This window comes from Dama dama, chromosome 22 (genome assembly GCF_033118175.1).
Source record: "Dama dama isolate Ldn47 chromosome 22, ASM3311817v1, whole genome shotgun sequence".
NCBI classification, from domain to species: domain Eukaryota; kingdom Metazoa; phylum Chordata; class Mammalia; order Artiodactyla; family Cervidae; genus Dama; species Dama dama.
The window spans coordinates 13,895,810-13,915,927 of NC_083702.1; the positions used below are offsets into that span (position 1 = coordinate 13,895,810).

At 47.2% G+C, this 20,118-nt stretch overlaps 1 protein-coding gene across 7 annotated transcripts in view; it reads right to left on the reverse strand.

Annotated features, from left to right (window-relative positions):
* Nucleotides 1-20,118, reverse strand: part of CRACR2A (calcium release activated channel regulator 2A) — a 147,593-nt gene that overhangs the window by 64,668 nt on the left and 62,807 nt on the right. For all 7 annotated transcript variants that reach the window (XR_009689736.1, XM_061124712.1, XM_061124711.1 and 4 more), the window contains 2 exons: nt 8,534-8,766; nt 190-301 (listed from right to left, as the gene is read on the reverse strand). Coding sequence is in view for 6 of the 7 variants with exons in the window: in XM_061124712.1 (XP_060980695.1) it covers nt 190-301; nt 8,534-8,731 (310 nt within the window). In the remaining variant the exon portion in view is untranslated. The remainder of the gene's footprint in view (nt 1-189; nt 302-8,533; nt 8,767-20,118) is intronic.

Genomic DNA, 20,118 nt, shown 5'->3' on the forward strand with positions numbered 1-20,118 from the left:
AGGCAAAAATACTGGAGTGGGTTGCCATTTCCTCCTCCAGAGGATCTTCCTGATCCAAGGATCCAACCCGCATGTCTTACGTCTCCTGCATTGGCAGGCGGTTTCTTTGCCACTAGCACCACCTGGGAAACCCATTTATGGCTTTAGGCTGACCCATACCCTGGGGCCCCAGCACCCATCAGAACTTACTAAATCCAGTGGTGAACTCCTCTGGGGTCAGAAAGCCATTGCCATCAGCATCCAGGGCATCAAACACATCCTCCAGGTCCTCCAAGCTGAGGGGCAGCTCCTTATGGAGTCTCTGAAAACAATGCAGACTGCTATGGTTAACACTGCTCATCACGGAGGGCTGCCTGGGGGAGGCGGCACCTTCCATCCCCGGCTGAGAAAAGCCAGAAGTCAGATTCTGAAGCTTTACCATCCTTCTCCTCCTCTGAATATTGGGAATCCACCATCTCTTGGGTACCTGCTCATCTGCTAGGTAACTTGCTGAGTGATTTATAAGTAAATATGTGTATATTTCTTACTATATTTATATATAACTTAAATATATAGGATTTCCCAGGTGGGCTCTCAACTACTCCTGAAAAGACATGAACTGCCACTGGCTTCGGATCTGGACAAGAGTATTTGTGTTGTAAAGAGGAACTGGCCCAGGTTGGGTGCGAGGTCTCTGGACCTGGGTCCTGGCCCCAATCACCCAGGGAGGGAAGGGCAGACACGGATGGATGAAGAACAAAGCTGAGCTTCCCCCTGGCCTCCGCCTGACGTGCAGTGGTCCCAGGCCAGGGTTAACTTGCACCCTTGAAGCAAGCACCCTCTTGTACCCTAATAATCAAAGTTTCCCAGTGGTGACTCCCCAAGGGAGTTCATTAGAACCCAGCTGTCCGTCTCCCTTCCTTCCGTTCCCCTGGGGACGGCTGCACAAATTTTCTCAGTGTGGAAGTGACAGACAGCTGAAGACAAGGAGTACACGGAGCCGCAAGAGGGAAGGCACATGCCCATCTGAACAGTCAGAAAGAGCTGGCAGGTGTGAGCACCCATGACATAACTTGCGAGACACTCAGCTTGATCCTCTGGCAATCTTCTAGCTGGTAAGCCATAAAGAATTTGGCAGGTACGTGCATTAAGGAAGATGGTGATGGATCACAACGTGGGGAGACAGGATGGTGTGGGAGCCATTTAGAATCACTGAATTAAATATGAATGGGTGTTTTTTTAAGGAAGGGGAGTGAGACTGTGTGCAGGTTCTGGAAGTGCATCTGCTGAGCAAAGAGCAGAGTCTCTAGCTTATCGATAATCCATAAACCAGCTGTTCCAAAGCCAAAGGCAGAGAACACAGGGCGAGGAGGGGGGTCAATCTGTCAAGCAGGAAGTCCATTAGCTCCTTTTGAAGCTAAAGGCATCCCATTGGAGGCAGGGTGAAAACGAAGATTCCAGTCCTTTCCTTGTGATAATCTGCCTCTCTCCCACCCTCAGCCTGAATGTGATATCTAAAGTGTGGTCTCGGGCATCCCTGGGGGTCCAGTGGTTAAAAATCCATCTGCCAATGCAGGGGACATGGATTCGATCCCTGCTCTGGGAGGATCTCACATTCTGTGGAGTAAGTAAGCCCGTGAACCAGAACTACTGAGCCCTTGCTCTAGAGCCCAGGAGCTGCAACTACTGAAGTCCATGTGCCCTAGAGCCCAAGCTCCACAACAAGAGAGGCCAGCAAAATGAGAAGGCCACACCCTGCAACTAGAGAGTAGTCCCTACTTGCCACAACTAGAGGAAGCCTGCTCACAGCAACAAAGACCCAGTGTAGCCAAAAATAAATAAATAAAATTTTTAAAAATAATAAAATGTGGCCTCTGTGCTGGACCCAGAAACGGACTGGAAGGAATTTCAGACTCAGTGGGACCTTCAACTTGCCTCTAACTGCCGACAGGTGGGCACCCTTGCTCTTGCTAGCATCACCCAGGAAAAGCTAGGTCATACCCCATCTCTGGCACCACTCTTCTGAGCACAAGTCCTTCCCATTACGGAATCCCACTCCTTGTCTCCGTCTCAATCCAGCTTCCTCCTCCTGCTGTCACTGAAACTGAGGGGCAGGAGGACGACAATCTTACACCTTCCAAGTCATCCTCAGTCTTCACATCCCGGCAGATCGACACCAAGGGCTTCTCCAGCCTCCTCAGCCAACAGCATACACCAGATCTCTTCACCTCTCTTCATTGGCCCTACTTGCAAAATCCTTTAGTCTTAATAACCATAATTAGCTCTTATTTATCTTTCGTCTCTGAACCTGCAGAGCTGTGTAAAACCAACTTATTCTGCTCTTGTCCCCCGGGTACCTAGTGCTGTCTGCATTTTTAACTAAGGGAGCCAAGCCAAATGGAGAGGGATGCAATGATTCATTCCATGGCGCTGATAACCTGCAAAGCTCAGAGATTTGCCTGAAGTCACAGTGGAGGCCAGCCTGGGATAAAAAAGTGATTTCTCCTTCAGGGCCTCTGCTGTGGGCTAGTGGTTCTCTGGGCACCCCTTCCTTAATTCCCTTGTCTCATTTCTATCCCACCCCTGCCACCAAAATCTGCCCGGCCAGCACCACCCATACCAGCCCTCCAGAATTCTGCTTCATGCGTGGGGCCTGTCTCCCTTCAGCTTCACCTGGATGGGCAGGCAGAGGATGGAAGGAGAAGGCGAGGAGGCAGGGCCATCCTCCTCACTCAGCCCACAGCCCGACCAGCTATTCACAAGTCCATGCTCCCCCAAACCCTGGCCTCCCTCCACCACCTTCCAGTTAACCCTCAATCCCTGCCTCTTGGCATCATTTCCCCAGGAAGGCATGGCAGCCCCCAGTTTAGGAGAGACCCAGACTCCCCAAAATACGTTGTACTCATTCACAAGTTTCACCTCACTTTGTACTTCACATCCTGATGGATGCGATTAGTGGATAAATGTCTGCTCCTCCAGCCTGGAAGCTCTGGGAAGAGGGGCCCCACTCATGTTTACTCACTACTGTGCCCCCAGGATCCAGCCCAATGCTGACAACCCAGGGGTATGCAACTTGTTCACTTATTGAATGAGCGAATCAATAAATGAGTGACCACAAGTGATCTCAGGCGGTTCTGAACTCCTATTCACGGAGCTCTGGTTGATACCCCACCCACTCCAGATCACCACCAGCCCCCCCTGGGAATGCTTAGCAAGGTCTTATAAACTGGGCCCTAGAACAGGAGTCTAGGCCCTAGAATAGCTGTGCTGAGGGGGCAGGCTCCCAGAGCCAGGGACAGATGCTGTCTCCTGTTGCACCCCAACAGGAGAGACCCTCTGTCTTCCAGGTCACCAGCCCCTAACATGTCTTGTGCCATAAACCAAAGGTTAGCACAGCCTCAAACGCATCTAAGGGAAACACTCACTAAAGAAAACATCAACAAAATGAACTTGTTCTGTGATCTTATTTTAAAAGAATAAAACTGAGTGTATGTGCACAGAAAAAAAAAAAAAGTTTCAGAAGGATACATACCAGCCCTTCACATTGGTTTTTCCCCAGAGGGTGGCACTTGGAGGGAGAGGTGGAAATTGTACCTTTATTTTCCTCCTGTCTCTAATGTGTTTCTTAAAATGATGAAGTTGGTTTTACTTTCATAAACAAGGATAAAACCACAAGGGATCCACCTTTACGGCCAGATTGACATCTCCCTCTTCTCCCACAGTCTCCTGTTCAGACCCCTGTCCCAGTGCCAAAAGCGCTCGTCCCTGTGGTTGAGCCCAGCCACACCCAACGTCTTCAGAGCAGGACTGTGAGGTCTGAAGGTGGGATCTACCTTGATTCTGCATGGTGCGTTGAGGTGCTTGGTCCGGGCTGATGACTGGGTTTAGACAGGTGTCTCAACCTCTGCACTACTGACATCTCAGGACGGAGAATTCTTTGTTGGGGAGAGAGCGGCTCTGGATCTTACGGGACACTCAGCAGTATCCCTGGACAATGCTTTGTAGACGCCAGCAGCATCTCCCTCTCCAGTCACTCCGGTCAAGAATGTCCCCAGGGCTTCCTTGGTGGCCCAGTGGTAAAGAATCCACCTGCCAATGCAGGAGATGTGGGTTTGATCCCTGATCCTAGACGATTCCACAGGCTCAGAAGCAGCTAAGCCTCTGTGCCACAACTGTTGAGCCTGCGCTTTAGAGCCTGGGAGCTGCCACCGCTGAGCCTGAGTGCTGCAACTCCTGTAGCCCACGCACCCTGGAACCGGCGAACAGCCACGAGAGAAGTCACGGCAACGAGAAGCCCGCACACCGGAACTAGAGAGGAGCCCCCGCTCACCACAATTGGAGAAAAGCCCTCTCAGCAACAAAGACCCAGCACAACCAAACATAAATAAACTAATTTATTAAAATTTTTTTAAATGGTCTACATAAAAAAAGTTAAAAAGAAAAAAAAAAAAAGAATATCCCTAGACACGGCCAAAAGTCTTCTAAGAAGCAAAATCACGTTTGCTCCCACAGATTGGACACAAGCGAGATCAGTGTCTGTTGGAGATGACCAAAAGGGACACTCTCCAGCAGAAATGTCCCTTCTTGACCTCAGAGGCAGAACAGATGACACTCACCTGACCCCCCAGTGTGACTGTGCAGCCTCTGTGGAAACAGGGTGGGGGCTCCTCCAAACACTACACATAGAATCGCCTGTGATCCAGCAATCCCACTTTGGGGTATACACCCCCAAAGAACTGAAAGCAGGGCCGCCAAGTGTATTTGTACATCCCTGATCACAGCAGCATGGTTCACATGCAAGGGTATGAAGCAACAGAAGTGCCCATTGACAGTCAAATAGATAAACAAAATGTGATAAATAGGTGCAATGGAATCTTATACAGCCCTGAAAAGAGAGGAAATTCTGATAAGTGCTGCCACGTGGCATCTTGAAGACATTCTGCTCAGTGAAATACAGCGGTCACACTAGGATGGACACTATATGATTCCACTTACATGAAGTCCCCAGAGGAGCTGTATCGATAGAGACATAAGGCGGGATAGTCCTGGGGGCTTGGGGAAAGGGAATGAGGAGGTAGGCTTTAATGGGGACAGAGTTTCTGTTTTGCAAAATAAGAAGGGATCTCAAGCTGAGTGGGAGTGATGATTACACAACATGAATGTATTGAAAAGCATTGAAACAGTCACTTAGAAATGGTTAAGAAATTTTTAGTGGGTTTACCCATTGGCGCTAGTGGTAAAGAACCCACTGGCCAGTGCAGGAGTATAAGAGTCGAGGGTTCGATCCCTGGGTCGGGAAGCTCCCCTGGAGGAGGACACGGCAACCCACTCTAGTACTCTTGCCTGAAGAATCCCATGGACAGAGGAGCCTGGTGGGCTACAGTCCATGGGGTCGCACAGAGTCAGACATGACTCAAGTGACTTAACAGGAGCACACAGGCACACACAATTTCAAAGCATCACTATGTGGAGGACACTAGGGATTAAGTTTCCCACCACCACCAACACACACACGCACAGTGAGTTTTTATGGGGAGATTTCAGGTCCCAGCTCGGGGCTAAGTGTTCTGCATGAACACGGATGTCTGACTCTCTTCGAGCGCCGGTGGGTAGTTATAAATAATTCACACATGAGCAACTACAGCTTACAGGGGTTAAGAGACTCACACAAATGCACACTGCCAGTAAACTGCAGATTCAGGATTAAAACTGGTCAATTTTCCACAAAATTCTTTTAAGAGTCTCCTTGCTAACCTAATTGAGGAGTCATCTAGCTTCTCCTGTAAGAGTCGGATGGTGCCTCTTTGAGGCTTTGTGGGCCTCTGTGACGGCTTCTAAAAGTCTGAGCTGTAGCCTGGCATCTGCTGTGGAGGGTATGCAAAGAGCCAACTGGGGTCCAATGACACGGCGCTCACAGAAATGGGGAGTGGCAGGGTTTGGCTGGGTGGCCAGCTCCTGGATGGTTCTTTATAGCTTGGCTAACCCAGGAACTGCAGGCAGTGTTGGGAGGTGTGCAGTTGGCATTGGTGACAATCATCACACTGCTCTCGGGTGCTCAGTCTCTCAGCCGTGCCCGACTCTGTGCGACCCCATGGACTGCAGCCCACCAGGCTCCTCTGTCCATGGGATTCTCCAGACAAGAACACTGGAGTGGGTTGCCATGCCCTCCTCCAGGGGATCGTCCCGACCCAGGGACTGAACCCGCATCGCCTGTGACTCCTACGTTGGCAGTTTCTTTACTACTAGTGCCACCTGAGAAGCCCACACACTTCTCTAAAAAATTGGGGAAACAGGGTTTATGAGGCTGCAGACTGTCCATCCAGTTCCAGCTCCCTCTCCCGGCTGGAGGGGTCCTTTCACCCCCTTCTTCAGCCTGGCCCCCCAGTGTCCCTCAGCCTCTCACTCGGGACCCTCCAGCCCATGACTCTGCTTCTCTAAGGGACCCCTCCCTGCAAAGCAGTCTTCACCCCAGCTCTCTCAGGAATGATCCCCAAGGGACACACAGTGGGGCTCCTTGTGAAGGAGGGTGTGAGGTGTGGGGGGGACACGGGCAGGGCTGAAGACCCTCACATCCCTGCCGAAACCCTGTGCATCCACGCAGATCAGGGTCCTCCGCCCACTGTCTGGTAGCAGGATGTCTGCCCCTGGAGCCTGAGCTCAGGGCAGCTGACCATCCCCGAGATTGGCTCCTTTCCACCTGTGGTCCTGCCCTGCCGGGCCGGCTGGCTGCCCACCGCTGCTCTGAGCACCTGTCAGACGGCTGGAGTCCATCTCACCCACCGTGAGTGGACTTCCTGTCGTTACACAGGAGAAAGAAGAACGGGAGCACTGGGGGAGCAGCCTACCACAGCATCGGCTGTACCCCAATACAAAATAAAAAAACTGGGGAAAAAAAGAGAAAACCTGCCCATCTTGGGTCTTCATCGCCTTAACACCACTGTATGTCCCCTGACCAAAACGCACTTGATGGATGAGTGAGGGCTGGTGGAGGCAGGGGAGATGCTGTCAGAGCTCCCGCAGAACCTATGCTTCCTCTAGTCTTGTCCGGGTGAAGCCATGAGTGCAGCATGAGAGGCTGCAGGAAGACGCTCGGAAGAACTTTTAAACTAGCGGCAGGAAGGCACCAGACCAGGGGTGGGCAAACCACACTGCCGCCCTGTAAATGGGACCCAGCGCCTGTGTCCTATGGCCAGTGAGCTAAGAATGACTTTTACATTTTTTGACGGTTGAAGACAACATCAAAAGGATAATATTTAGTGACACATGAAAACGACATACAATGTTCATTTCAGTATTGATAAGTAGAGTTGCCTGGGGGCGGGCCACACTGTCTGTCGTTGCTGGTGTTGATGTAAGCAAGCAGGACCCTCTGGGCCCTCCCAGGACAGACCCCTCCCTAGCATCCTCTGCTCTAGACCCTCTCTGAAGGCTACCCACTCCAGTATTCTTGCCTGGAAAATCCCGCGGACAGAGGAGCCTGGCTGGCTACAGACCATGGGGTCGCAAAGAGTCAGACACGACTGAAGCGACTTAGCACGAAGGACCTAGATACTAGTATCTGAGGCACATTGCCTGAGTTGTTCTACAGATGATAAAAACCACCACCAAATGGAAGATGTTATACACCTGATGACCATGAGCACGTAGCCCCCGGGCCTCCTGAAGCCCTGGGATTGATCACCTGAACTCCTGTGACGGCACTCTGGTCTCTCACCACCAGCCAATCAAGAATTCTGCACGAACTGATCACAGACCCTGGAACTCTCCCTCCCAAACCTGGCCTTTAAAGATGCTTTGCTGAAACCCCTCAGGGAGCTTGAAGGTCCTGGGCTCCGTGCCTGACCCTGTAGTAAACACTACATTTCCTTCTCCACAACCCAGCATCTATAGATAGCTTTATGGCGCAGGGGACAGTGGATCTGAGTTTGGTTCAGTAACCCGGCCACAGAGCTGAGAGTCGCAGCACCTCGTGGGAGTGGCTTGAGCACAACTCAGACCTGCAAGTCAGTGCCTTTCCACCTGTGTTCCAGAAGGTCCTTCTCCATGTCTTCAAGAAACTTAAACTGCAACCACTATTTTCCACACTCCTAGGGAGTTACTGAGTCAGAGAAAACAGCCCCCAAGTCAGACAGCAAGTATAGACCCGAGAAAGAAAGCACCCAGGAGATCTGGCTCCCAGGAGAGCCCGGGGTGCTGCCTCCTTCCAGGACAGAGTTAACGGCATCTTTTCTGTTGAAGGGCTTCCCTGGTGGCTCAGATAGTAAAGAGTCTGCCTGCAATACAGCAGACCTGAGATTGATCCCTGGGTTGGGAAGATCCCTTGGAGAAGGAAATGGCAGCCCACTCCAGTATTCTTGCCTGGGAAATTCCATGGACAGAGAAGCCTGGCGGGCTACAGTCCAAGGGGTCTCAAAGAGTCAGACACGACTAAGCGACTAACACTTTCATTTTCTGTTAAAGACGTCACCTCCCAAGGGACAGGTCCCAACCCAAGAGAGGGAGACCCAGGCCCTTGGCATTCCAGGTGGGCAGGCCCAGCCCAGGGCCCCCTTACCTGCATATCTGCCCTGGCGATGAAGCCCTTGCCCTCGGTGTCACAGGTCTGAAAGAATTCCTGTGCCCTCCTCAGCATGGCCAGCTGAGTCCCCTCGCACGGCGGGTCATCCAGGGAGCCCAGGCAGGCCCCGCTCCCCTGGCGCCCCCAGCCAGATCCCCGGCGTCTGGAGACCATTCTCCCATCAATGGTGGCCATCTGGATTTGTCAATTTCTTCGAGTATCTTCAGAACCTGAAGATGGAAGATGAGAGAGAGGCGTGGTGAGGATGGAAGGAGGCTGGAGAAGGATGTGGGGGTTGGCGAGAGGGAAGCAGAGAACCACTTAACCCGTGTGCCTGTCTCTCTCTTCATTAGCATGAGCTCAGAACAAGGGAAATGCGCCATGATCACTAACAGATCAGCTGGACCATCAAAGGAAGCAGAGAAGATGGGGGGGTGGGGGTGGGGGATAGACATTTCCAGATAGAAAGGAGGCGGCCAGAGAACTGAATCAACAAAAAGATTTAAATCAATAACAAAAATGTGGGTCCTGATAGATCAGTTATCATTTCTGGAGTGTTCCCCTGGAGGAAGGCACCACACCAAGATCCCTCTACACATTTCCCCACCCTCGAATGGAGGGATTTCAGTCCTGGTGACCGGCAGTAGAGGAAGATATTTGGGGTTGGGGCTTCCCTGGTGGCTCAGATGGTAAAGAATCTGCCTGCAATGCAGGAGACCTGGGTTCGATCCCCAGGCCGGAAAGATCCCCTAAAGGAGAGCATGACAACCCACTCCGGTATTCTTGCCTGGAGAATCCTATCAGTTCTATCAGTTTTTGTTCTATGCTTTCAGCATCTGTTATTAGGTACATTTGTGTTTGATTACTTTATTCTATTGATGAATCTTGCCTGGAGAATTCCATGGACAGAGGAGCCTGGCAGGCTATCATCCATGGGTTGCAGAGTCGGACACAACTGAAGCAACGTAGCAGGCACGCGTTGCTGAAAGAATTTTCAGTTCATGGCACAGGAAGAAGAAACCGAGGTGGAACCTGGAAACCCAGTTATGTGTGTGTTCAGTTGCTCGGTCGTGTCCGACTCTTTGCGACCCCATGGACGATAGCCCGCCAGGCTTCTCTGTCCATGGGATTCTCCAGGCAAGATTCATCAACAGGATAAAGTAATCTAAACACAAATATACCTAATAACAGATGCCAAAAGCAAATGCACAGAATAAGAACTGATAGAAATTCAAGAACTAGACAAATCCACAACCACATTCAGATTTCAATATCCCTCTATCAATAAAAACAAGGAGACTGAAATCAGAAAGGATACAGAAGACTTGAGCCAAACTGTCAACTATTTTGACCTAATTGACATTAATAGAAAAATCTACCCAACAAAATCTGAATACACCTTTAAGTGTAACATGGAACATTTACCAAGACAGTCCATATTCTGGTCCACAAAACAAGACTCAACCAATTTAAAACAATTCAGTCAGAGTATGTACTCTGACCACACTGGAATTACATTAGAACAACAACAGAAAGACCTCTGGAAAATCACCAAATATGTGGAAACTATATAATGTTCTTCTGAAACCCAGGGCTCAAAGGAGAAATGTAAAGGGAATTTAAGAAGCATTTTGAACTAAATGAAACTAAAAGCTCAATATATCAAATTTTGTAGGATAGTGCTAAAGCAGTACTCAGGGAAAGATTTATAGCACTTAACACATATAAAAGCAAAGAAGAAAGGTCTTGGTCCAGCAGCCTCATCTTCTACCACTAGAAACTAGAAAAAGAAGAGCAAATTAAACTCAAAGTAAGGAGAAGAAATAACAATCAGAGCAGAAATCAATGAAATAGAAAACAATAGAGAAAAACAATGGAGAAAATCAATGAAACTAAAAGCTGGTACTTTAAGAAGATCAATAAAGAGAGAAGACACATATCACAGTATAAGGAATTTGAGATGACACCATTACACATTCTACAGACATTAAAAGGATAATAAGGGAAAATTATGAGCAAGTTTATGCCAATAATTTTATCAATTTAGATGAGACGGAGAAATTCCTGGAAATATCACACTAAATATCAAAGCTCGCTCAAGGAAAAATAAGTAACACGAATAATGCTTTATCTATTTTAAAAATTGAACTGACAGTTTAAAATCTTCCTAGAGGAAAACTCTAGGCCCAGGTGGCTACACTGATGAATTCTACCAAATGCTAAAAGAAAAATTAATAGCAAGTCTATTCAAACTCTTCTGGAAGATTGAAGGATAGGAAATACTTTTTAACATATTCTATGAGGCCAGGATTACCCTGACACTCAAACTAGACAAAAACATTAAAAGAAAAGAAAAACAGGCCAAAAACCTTCATGAACATAGATGCAAGAATTCTTTAGGAAATTATAGCAGATTGAACCCAACAATGTATAAAAAGAATGATACATCCTGATTAAGTGGGGTTTTATCCCAGGAGTACAAGAATGGCTTAATATTTGAAAATTAACACCATAATTCACCACAGTAACAAATTTAAAAAGACAAACTTTTTGATCTTATGAATAGATGCAGAACAACCATTTGACAAAATCTAACACCAACTTCTGGCAAAAACCCTCAGCAAACTAGAAATAGGAAGGAGTTTTCCCAATCTAAAAATGGGTATCTACCAAAAAAAGTGACAGTTAAAATTATACTTGGTGTAAAACCAAATACTTTTGCCCTATGATCAAGAAAAAGACAAGAATGTTGTCTCACCACTTCTATCCAACATTGTTGTTAGCATCTCGCCAGTTTGATGAGACAAGAAAAGAAATAAAAAGCACCCAGATTGGAAAGCAGGAAGTAAAATTATCTTTATTCCCAGACAACTTGAGTGTCTAGTAGGAAATCTGATGAAATTCACAGAAAGCTGCCAGAACTAACATGTGACTTTGATAAGTTTAAAAGATACATACTCTCTATACAAAAATCAATTGTGCTTCTGTGTGTCTGCAACAAAAAGCTGAGATTGAAATAAAAATATCATTTACAGTAGCATCAAAAATATGAAATGCTTATGGATATATCTGAGAAAAAATATGTAATACTCATAGATGGAGAGCTACAAAATATTGATGAGAGAATTTAAAGAAGACCAAAATCAGTGGAGAGAGTTGAATGTACATGAACTGAAAGACTCAATCCTGTTAAGATGTTATTTCTCCCTAAATCCATCCACAGATCCATCTCAATCCCAATCAAAATCCCAGCGGGTTTTGTAGAAACTGACAACCTCATCTAAAATTCATATGAAAATGCAAAGGACCTAGAAGAGCCAAAACAACTTCAAAAAAAGAAAAACAAAGTTGCAAGAAGAACACTACCAGATTTCAAGACATTCTGAGTCTGCAGTCATGAAGACAGTGTAATATTGGTATAAAGACAGAAAAGTAAATAGATAAATGAAACAGAACAGAAGATCCAGAAATAGACCTGTATATAGAACTAATTTTTTTGCAAAGGCAGTTCAGCAGAGGAAGTATAATCCTTTTAGCAAATGGTACTGGAATAATCGGATATTCATTTGCAAAAAGGAATTTCAGTTCATACCTTATCCCATATACTAAGATTTACTCAAAACAGATCATAGAACTAAATGGAAAATCTAAAAATACTAAACTTCAAGAAGAAAACATCTTTGTGACCTTGGCTTAAAGTCAAATATTTCTTAGGTACAGTAGCAATAGCATAATTCCTTTAAAAGAAACCCTGATAAATTGGACTTTATAAAAGTTTCAAATTTCTGCTCTTTGAAAGATACCATTTAAGCTCCAAAGAGATAAATATTTGCAAATCATGTATCTGACAGAGAATTTTGATCCAGAATATATAAAGAACCCTCAGAACTTATTAATCAGAAAATAAACAACTCAATTTTTTAATGGACAAACATTTGAACTGGTGCTTCACCAAATAAGATATATTGATATCAAATAATTGCATTAAAATGTTAAACATTATTAGTCATAAGGGAAATGCAATTTAACACCACAATGAAAGGCCACTATACACTTACTAGAATGTCTGAAACAAAAAAGACTGACCAAGTCTTGGCAAAGATATGGGGTGATGGGATGGAATATTCAAATGCTGCTGGTGAGAATGTACACAAATGCACAACCCCTTTGGAAAACATTCTGTGGTTTCCTAAAAAAGTCAAACAAACTTGTACCATCCTAAATATTTGCTAACAGAATAAAAGCATATGTCTGTACAAAGACTTGTCCACGAGGTTCACAGAAGCTTTATTCATAGCAGCCAAAACCAGTTGAAATATTCATCAACATGCGAGTGGGTAAAACTGTAACGTAAACACACAATGGGATGCTACTCAGCTTTGAAAGGAGAGGACTATTGTTCCAAGGAACAAACTGTATTGAATTTCAATCATGTGAACGAAAGAAGTTGGATGGAAATAGTGCACCCTATTTGATTCCATTTATATAAAATTATGAAAAAAGACAACTAACCTATAGTGATAGGAAAGAGATAAAGGAGGGTGGGAGAAGGTGAAAAGCAGGAATGGCAAATGGGCAAGAGGAAACTTTTGGTGGTGTAGATGTGTTCGAAATCTTAATTGCTGTGGTGGTCTCGTGGAGATACACATATACATAGAGACACTCATGCACATATATACATACATGTATATACAAACACGGGCTTCCCTGGTGGCTCAGTGGTAAAGAACCTGCCTGCAATGCAGGAGACATGGGTTCAATTCCTAGGTCTGGAAGAACCCCTGGAGGAGGAAATGCAACCCACTCTAGTACTATTGCTTGGAGAATCCCACGGACAGAGGAGCTTGGTGGGCTACAGTCCATGGGGTCCCAAAGAGTCGGACACGACTGAGCGACTGAACAACAACTATATGTCAATAGTTCAACAGATCTATTTAAAAAAAAAAAAAAAAAAATATATATATATATATATATATATATATATATATATATATGCCAGCCAACCCCTTCTCATGCTTCCCAGAATTTGCAAATCTTGCGCCACCTGCTGTGTTTATTCCCAGAATCCTGACTCCTCCTTTGACCTTCAACTCTGGCAAGCCGGAAATGCCTGAAAATTCAGCAGTTTCCCTGCGAAAACCCCCAGTCACATAGTGTAGGAGCTAAGGGGAGGAGGGGAGCAAGGCAGACCCCCTTCTGCAGACACTTGCCCCAGTCGGATGCATGAGTTAGTCTCCTTTCTCCTCTGACTTGGCCAGCAATCTTCCCACAGCATCTGTGAGGTTCCCAAGGGGAAGAGAAGACAAAGCCACAGAAGTGCTTCTGCTTTCATTTCCAAATAGAATGGAAGGCCTGCGATGGGCTGGGCCATCTCACTTTTGGTGGAAGCCTGGTGATGCTCTGGCCCGGGACTAAACACAGCTTCCTGTCTCCAGGATGCTTCAAGCCACCAAACAGTAACCCCGTAAGAGGGAAGAGGTATGTGTGTTAGTTGCTCAGTCCTGTCCAACTCTACGTGACACCATGGACCATAGCCCTCCGGGTTCTTCTGTCCCTGGGGTTTTCTAGGCAAGAATATTGGAATAGGTTGCATTCCCTTCTCCAGAAGATTTTCCTGACCCAGGGATCAAACCTGGGTCTCCCCCACAGCAGACAGATTCTTCACTGTCTGAGACACCAGAGGAGCCCCCATAAGAGGGAAAGTGGTGGGATATGGCCCAAAGGCAATGGACAAAGTCTGTTACCATCATAAAGGGAAAAGAGAACCCGTTCTTATCTGCCTGTCTCCATCAGAGCCTGCAGGCAGCCGTTCTTCCTCCAGACTTGCTCCATGAAAGCCTTCATACACAGACGGAAATTATCCAGCCCTCTTATATTTCCAGAAGCATCTCCCAGACTTCCAAAGTGATTCACAGCTCAGTAATGGCTGTAATCAGAACATTCACAGACCAAGCCTGAATCCTCTCTGAAGGCTCTGAGCCCCTTCCCTGTTACTCTGGGCTCCTTAGAAATGGAGCAGGCTGGTACCCCCTCTCCACCATGCCAGAGGCAGACTTCAGAGTCACCCTGACCTCCCTTGAAGCTCTCCTGCCGCAGACAGGTAGACCAAGAGTCCCACAGCATCTTCAGGATCTGATCAGATCCTATTAATTACCCAGACTCCAGTGGAGGAATATTCTATATGCAGCAGTGATCCAGTACTCTTGCCTGGAGAATCCCATGGACAGAGGAGCCCTGGCTGGCTACAGTCCATGGGATTGCAGGGGTCAGACACGACTTGGCGACTGAACCTCCACCACCTCTGCCCACTTGTCAATGACTAACTTCATGTTGCCAGCATCACAGGGAGGCAGATGGGCCAGTAATGTCAAGCTGTGGGGGTGCCGGAGGGCCGCTGAGCAAAAGGCAGCTGCAGCCAGAGAGGGTGTGAAAAGCTCAGGGGGCCTGGTTCTTACCCACCCCTGGGAGGGAGCAAGTGGAGGAATAATTGAGAAGGCATCAGACGGGAGCTGTGCCAGTTTCCTAGGGCCATTTTGCAATAGAGGACCAAAAACCGAGTGGCTTAAACAACAGGAACGTATTCCCTTATATTCATTCTGAGGGCCAATCCTGAGTGTCTCAGAGTGGGCTGTGCTCCCTTTTGACAGGGACAAAGCTGGTGATGAAAGTTAATCTCACCAGGGGACTGTAAGTAGAAAAAAATATGAGCAACCCCTGTAAGTTAATGATCTCTCAAGAAAGCAGGTTTGCTTAACCACAAAACCAAGCAGACTTGCTTAGCAACAAAATCATTCGACAGAAGACATGCCTCCAAACAATAAAACAATGGTGGCATAAGCCCCACATCCCGCCCAGGAGCTTAGTAAATTAATAATCCCTGGGACATGCTCTCTGCACACATTTGGTGGAAAGTCACTCATTGTATAGAGACCTGAAATAATATTTTTTTTGGCTCAACCACATCAGGACAAGAAAACTCCCCTTCCCAACCTAGAGGAGGAGTTGATGGAAGTGTGATGGCTACTCAAGGGTGAGAAATAAAGCAGCCTTTTTCCCCTCCCTATTTTTCCTTTGATTACAAAACTATAGCCCACTAAGTTCTTGGGTGCGGCACTCTCCCACCCATCCACTTGTAAGCCGCACAAGTGTCCTATTCTAATAAGTCCCTTCTCATCTATCAATTTACCTCCTGCTGAATTCTTTCCACCTAGAGACAGGTACAGATATGAGAGCTGGACCATAAAGAAGGCGGAGTGCCAAAGAATTGATGCTTTCAAACTGTGATGCTGGCGAAGACTCTTGAGAGTCCCTTGGACAGCAAGGAGATCAAGCCAGTCAATGCTAAAGGAAATCAACTCTGAATATTCATTGGAAGAACTGATGCTGGAGCTGAAGCTCCAATACTTTGACCACCGGATACGAAGAGCTGACTCATTGGAAAAGACCCTGATGCTGGGAAAGATTGAGGGCAGGTGGAGAAGGGGGCAGCAGAGGATGAGATGGTTGGATGGCATCATCGATTCAATGGACATGACTCTGAGTAAACTCCAGGAAATAGTGAAGGACAGGGAAGCCTGGTGTGCTGCAGTCCATGGGGTCCCAAAGAGTCAGACATGACTTATCGACTGAACAAGAGACATAAAGGACCGGAGCTCTTCAGAGCACCCCGAAATACCACCTAGAGGTTTCACTCTGAGACTCCGGGCGGGACCTTTCCTGCCTCTTCCCAGTGCTGGCAGCCAGCCTAGAGTCCTTGGTTCTTAGCTGCATCTCTCCTCTGATCTCTGCCCCCATCACCACAAGGCCTCTCCCTTCCACATCTGCTCCTATCAGCTTTCTGTCTTACATAACCAGTCTTGATTAAGGGCCCACCCTAATAACTTCATTTCAACTTTGCTAATTGCCCTACAATCACCCTACTTCCAAATGGCTCAGAAGTTTAAAAAAAAAAAAAAAATGCCTGCAATGAAGGAGATACCGCTTCAATCCCTGGGTTGGAAAGATCCCCTGGAGGAGGATATGGCAACCCACTCCAGTGTTCTTGACTGGGAAACCCCATGGACAGAAGAGCCTGGTGGGCTACAGTCCATGGGGTCACAAAAAGAGTCGGACATGACTGAGCGACTTAACACGCACACAGGCTACTTTGAAATCAGGTCACAATCCAGGGTCCTGGGGGTTAACACTTCAATGTGTCTTTTGGGGACACAACTCAAGTCCTAAGAGATGGTATCTTAGGAGACCCTGAGACAGGGATTTGGGTGAAAGGGCCTAGTTTGTGAGGGACGGAAACATTGTCCGCGGAGTAGAAAGTGAGGGCGGCCTGTGAGAGGCACCTTTTCCAGCCAACTATGGGGGAAGATGCCAAGGGCTGCTGGAACCTCCCAGGAACTTGGGGATAGACCACAGTGTGGTGATCCAAACCCTGGCCAAGGAAATGGATTCTTTGTATGTCAACCCCTCTCGATCATGGGGAGCTGCCCCTGAGGATGTCAGCCCCCAGCACTCTAGGGGCCATATGTGCAGTCTCTGGAGAAAACTCCCCAGACAAAGGGGCAACCAGAAGTGGCCAGAGGACTTGAAAATGGTCAACACCACCCCTCCCATGATGTGAGCTGGGCACCAACAGTATCTGGAACCTAGAAAACGGGGGAAAGGGGAGTCTCTAGGCCACCCACCTGCCAATCAGACACGTCCAACCTCAGTTTCCCCATCTGTAAGATGCAGGTGACAGTACTTACCTCCCGTGAGGACCAGGCAACGTAAAAACACGTAGAACACTTGGAAATGATGATGAGCACACAGTAAGTGGTTGGTAAGGGTGAATGAACTCTCACAATCATTTCTAGGGCATTTTCAGTACTATTCTTTCTAGTTCGAAAATCTGAGAGTGAGATGACTCCTTGGAAGGTGATAAGATAATGAAAGATGTATAAACTCCTAATGATGCTAATTATCCTTTTCAGTTGCAAAAGAACTTACCCTTCCATCCTCCCCTCTCCATTGTGAGCCTGTGAAGCTGTCAGAACTGGCTGTCCTTTCCTCCTTTCATTACTGAGCATCTCAGACTCAGAGAGATGACATGCGTGACCTGTCTGGGGTCATCAAGCTGAGCTGAGATTCAAAGTTACCACCCCTGAGAGTAAGAGAAGACCACAGCAGCAACCTGGGGCTCTGTTTGTTTTCTAGGACTCAACAAAGGGCAGTCTTCAGATCCTTCTCCCTCCTGAGAGATTACCTCACAGCTTGCTCTAGCTTTCAGCATTGTACATGCCTTTAGGGCCCAACTCAAAGTCTTCCTCCTCCGAGAAGTCTTCCCTGACCACTTGGTCTGCATTGCCTTGGCCTCTGAGTACTTACTCTTTCATGCTTTATGCATTAGAACACACTGCTTGGTCTGGTTGGCTAGATTTTCAAGTGACATGATATGTCTAATTTCTTCCACAAAGACAAAAGCCCTATTAATAAATCCTAGTAGGTATGGAATTGATATATGGTCATTTAAATGAACAAATTCCCAGCCTGGTACTTTGCATACGACGGGTGTTCAATAGTTGTGTGTTGGCTTCCTAACTAGCCCTGGAGAGTGAGGATAAGTATTAAGAAGGATAAGTATTGGTGGTGCGTGTGCATGTGTTCAATTGCAAAGTTGTGTCTGACTCTTTGTGACCCCATGGACTGTAGCCCACCAGGCTGTCATATTCTTGCCTGGGAAATCCACCATGGGATTTCCCAGGCAAGAATACTGGAGTGGGTTGCCAGTTCCTTCTCCAGGGGATCTTCCCAATGCAGGGATCAAACCCCCATCTCTCGCACTGGCAGAAAGGTTCTTGGCCACTGAGCAACCAGGGAAGCCCAAGCATTGGTGGCACAAGGAGCAAGATCTATCTGGCCTTTGTGCCTGGTTTCTGGTGCAGAGCTCCAAAAACCCTCAGAATTTCCTGTGCTAAAGAAGAGTCTTTTGTTATTTATGATGAGCCCCTTTCAACCACACCTGAGTTCAAGCTAAGGCGTGACTTTGAGTGGGTTTCAGGATGGGGGCTGGTGGCCAGACAAATCAACTATGGGATTAGAAATGTTGACTGGAAAAAAAAATGCATGGCCTAAAAGTTGAGAACTATATTTTATACAAGGAGACTGCTAAAGACTCCAGCCCTGGAAAACAGTCTCTCAGATCACTCTGTCTCAAAGAGGCAAGGGAGGAGCCAGGGTACACAGGAGTTCTTGCTGAAAAAAATAAAACTTACAGTCAAAGATGAAAAGATTACTGCTAATCACACACACACTCACAAAACCCCCAGACATTTCAAGTTAATGAATTTAGCTCTTTTCTACCATCTGAGAAGATGCAAGAGATGGGTTCATTGAAATTATCCCTTTGATATGCCTCTTAACTGTCTAGGGCCAGTATCCTGGTTTTTCTCCCTCCTGAATCCCCTCAGGGTGCACCACAGGGAGCCGCTGCTGTGGCTGCTGACTTGATGGTTGCAATATGATGACTTGATGGTTGTTAACCAAAATGGCAGGTGACATTTTTTATTCACAGCGGGTTGGAATGTCAACCCCACCCCAAACCTCCAGGAAGGAGAGAGAGGCTGGAGCTTGACTTAGTCACTTGTGGCTAATGATTTAATCAATTCTGCCAATGTAAAGAAGCCCCAACAGATGGGGTTCCGGGGGACCTGGAGGATCTTAGGATCTTTCCCTTACCCTGGGCATCTCTTCCATCTGACTACTCCCCAGTTGTATCCTTTGTAACAAAGGGTGGTAAGTTAAGGCACTTTCCTGAATTCTGTGCACTCTTCTAGAGTTAATGAACTTGAGGGGGGGATTGTGGAAAATTTGTGGTGGGTCAGACATATGGGGGTATATGGTCAGGACCCCCCCACAGTGGCTACTCTCTTGCTCTCTGCAGATCCCCTTCTCAACCAGTCCCTGTGACACCCACACCAACTCACAGGACTGACCTTCCCCCTTACTGTTGTTGTTCAGTCGCCAAGTCATGTCTGACTCTCTGTGACCCTATGGACTGCAGCATGCCAGCCTCCCCTGTCCTTCACTATTCCCAGAGTCGGCTCAAACTCATCCATTGAGTCGGTGATGCTACCTAACCACCTCATCGTCCGCTGCCCCTTCTCCTTTGCCTTCGATCTCTCCCGGCGTCAGGGTCTTTTCCATTACTAATTGCCCCCTGCTCATCTCCAGTAGCATAATGGATACCTTTCAACTTGGGCAGCTCATCTTCTGATTTTTGCCTTTTCATACTGTTCATGGGGTTCTTGCGGCAAGAGTGCTAGAGTGGTTTGCCATACCCTCCTCTAGTGGACCACGATTTGTCAGAATTCTCCACTAGGATTCACCTGTCTTGAGTGGGGCTTCATTGTCAATTCAATTCTGAGACTAACGCAGACCCCACAGGGTAAAGGCTCACAAGCCCTCAGAATTGAATTGACAATCCCAGGGCACACATTTGGTGCTGGAAATAGTGTTAGAAAAAAAGATACCACAATAGTTCACAGCCAGTTCTCTGTGGAGGGTGGGGGAGAGCCTCGATTTGCAGCTTCTGCCTGTTGCTATGGTGT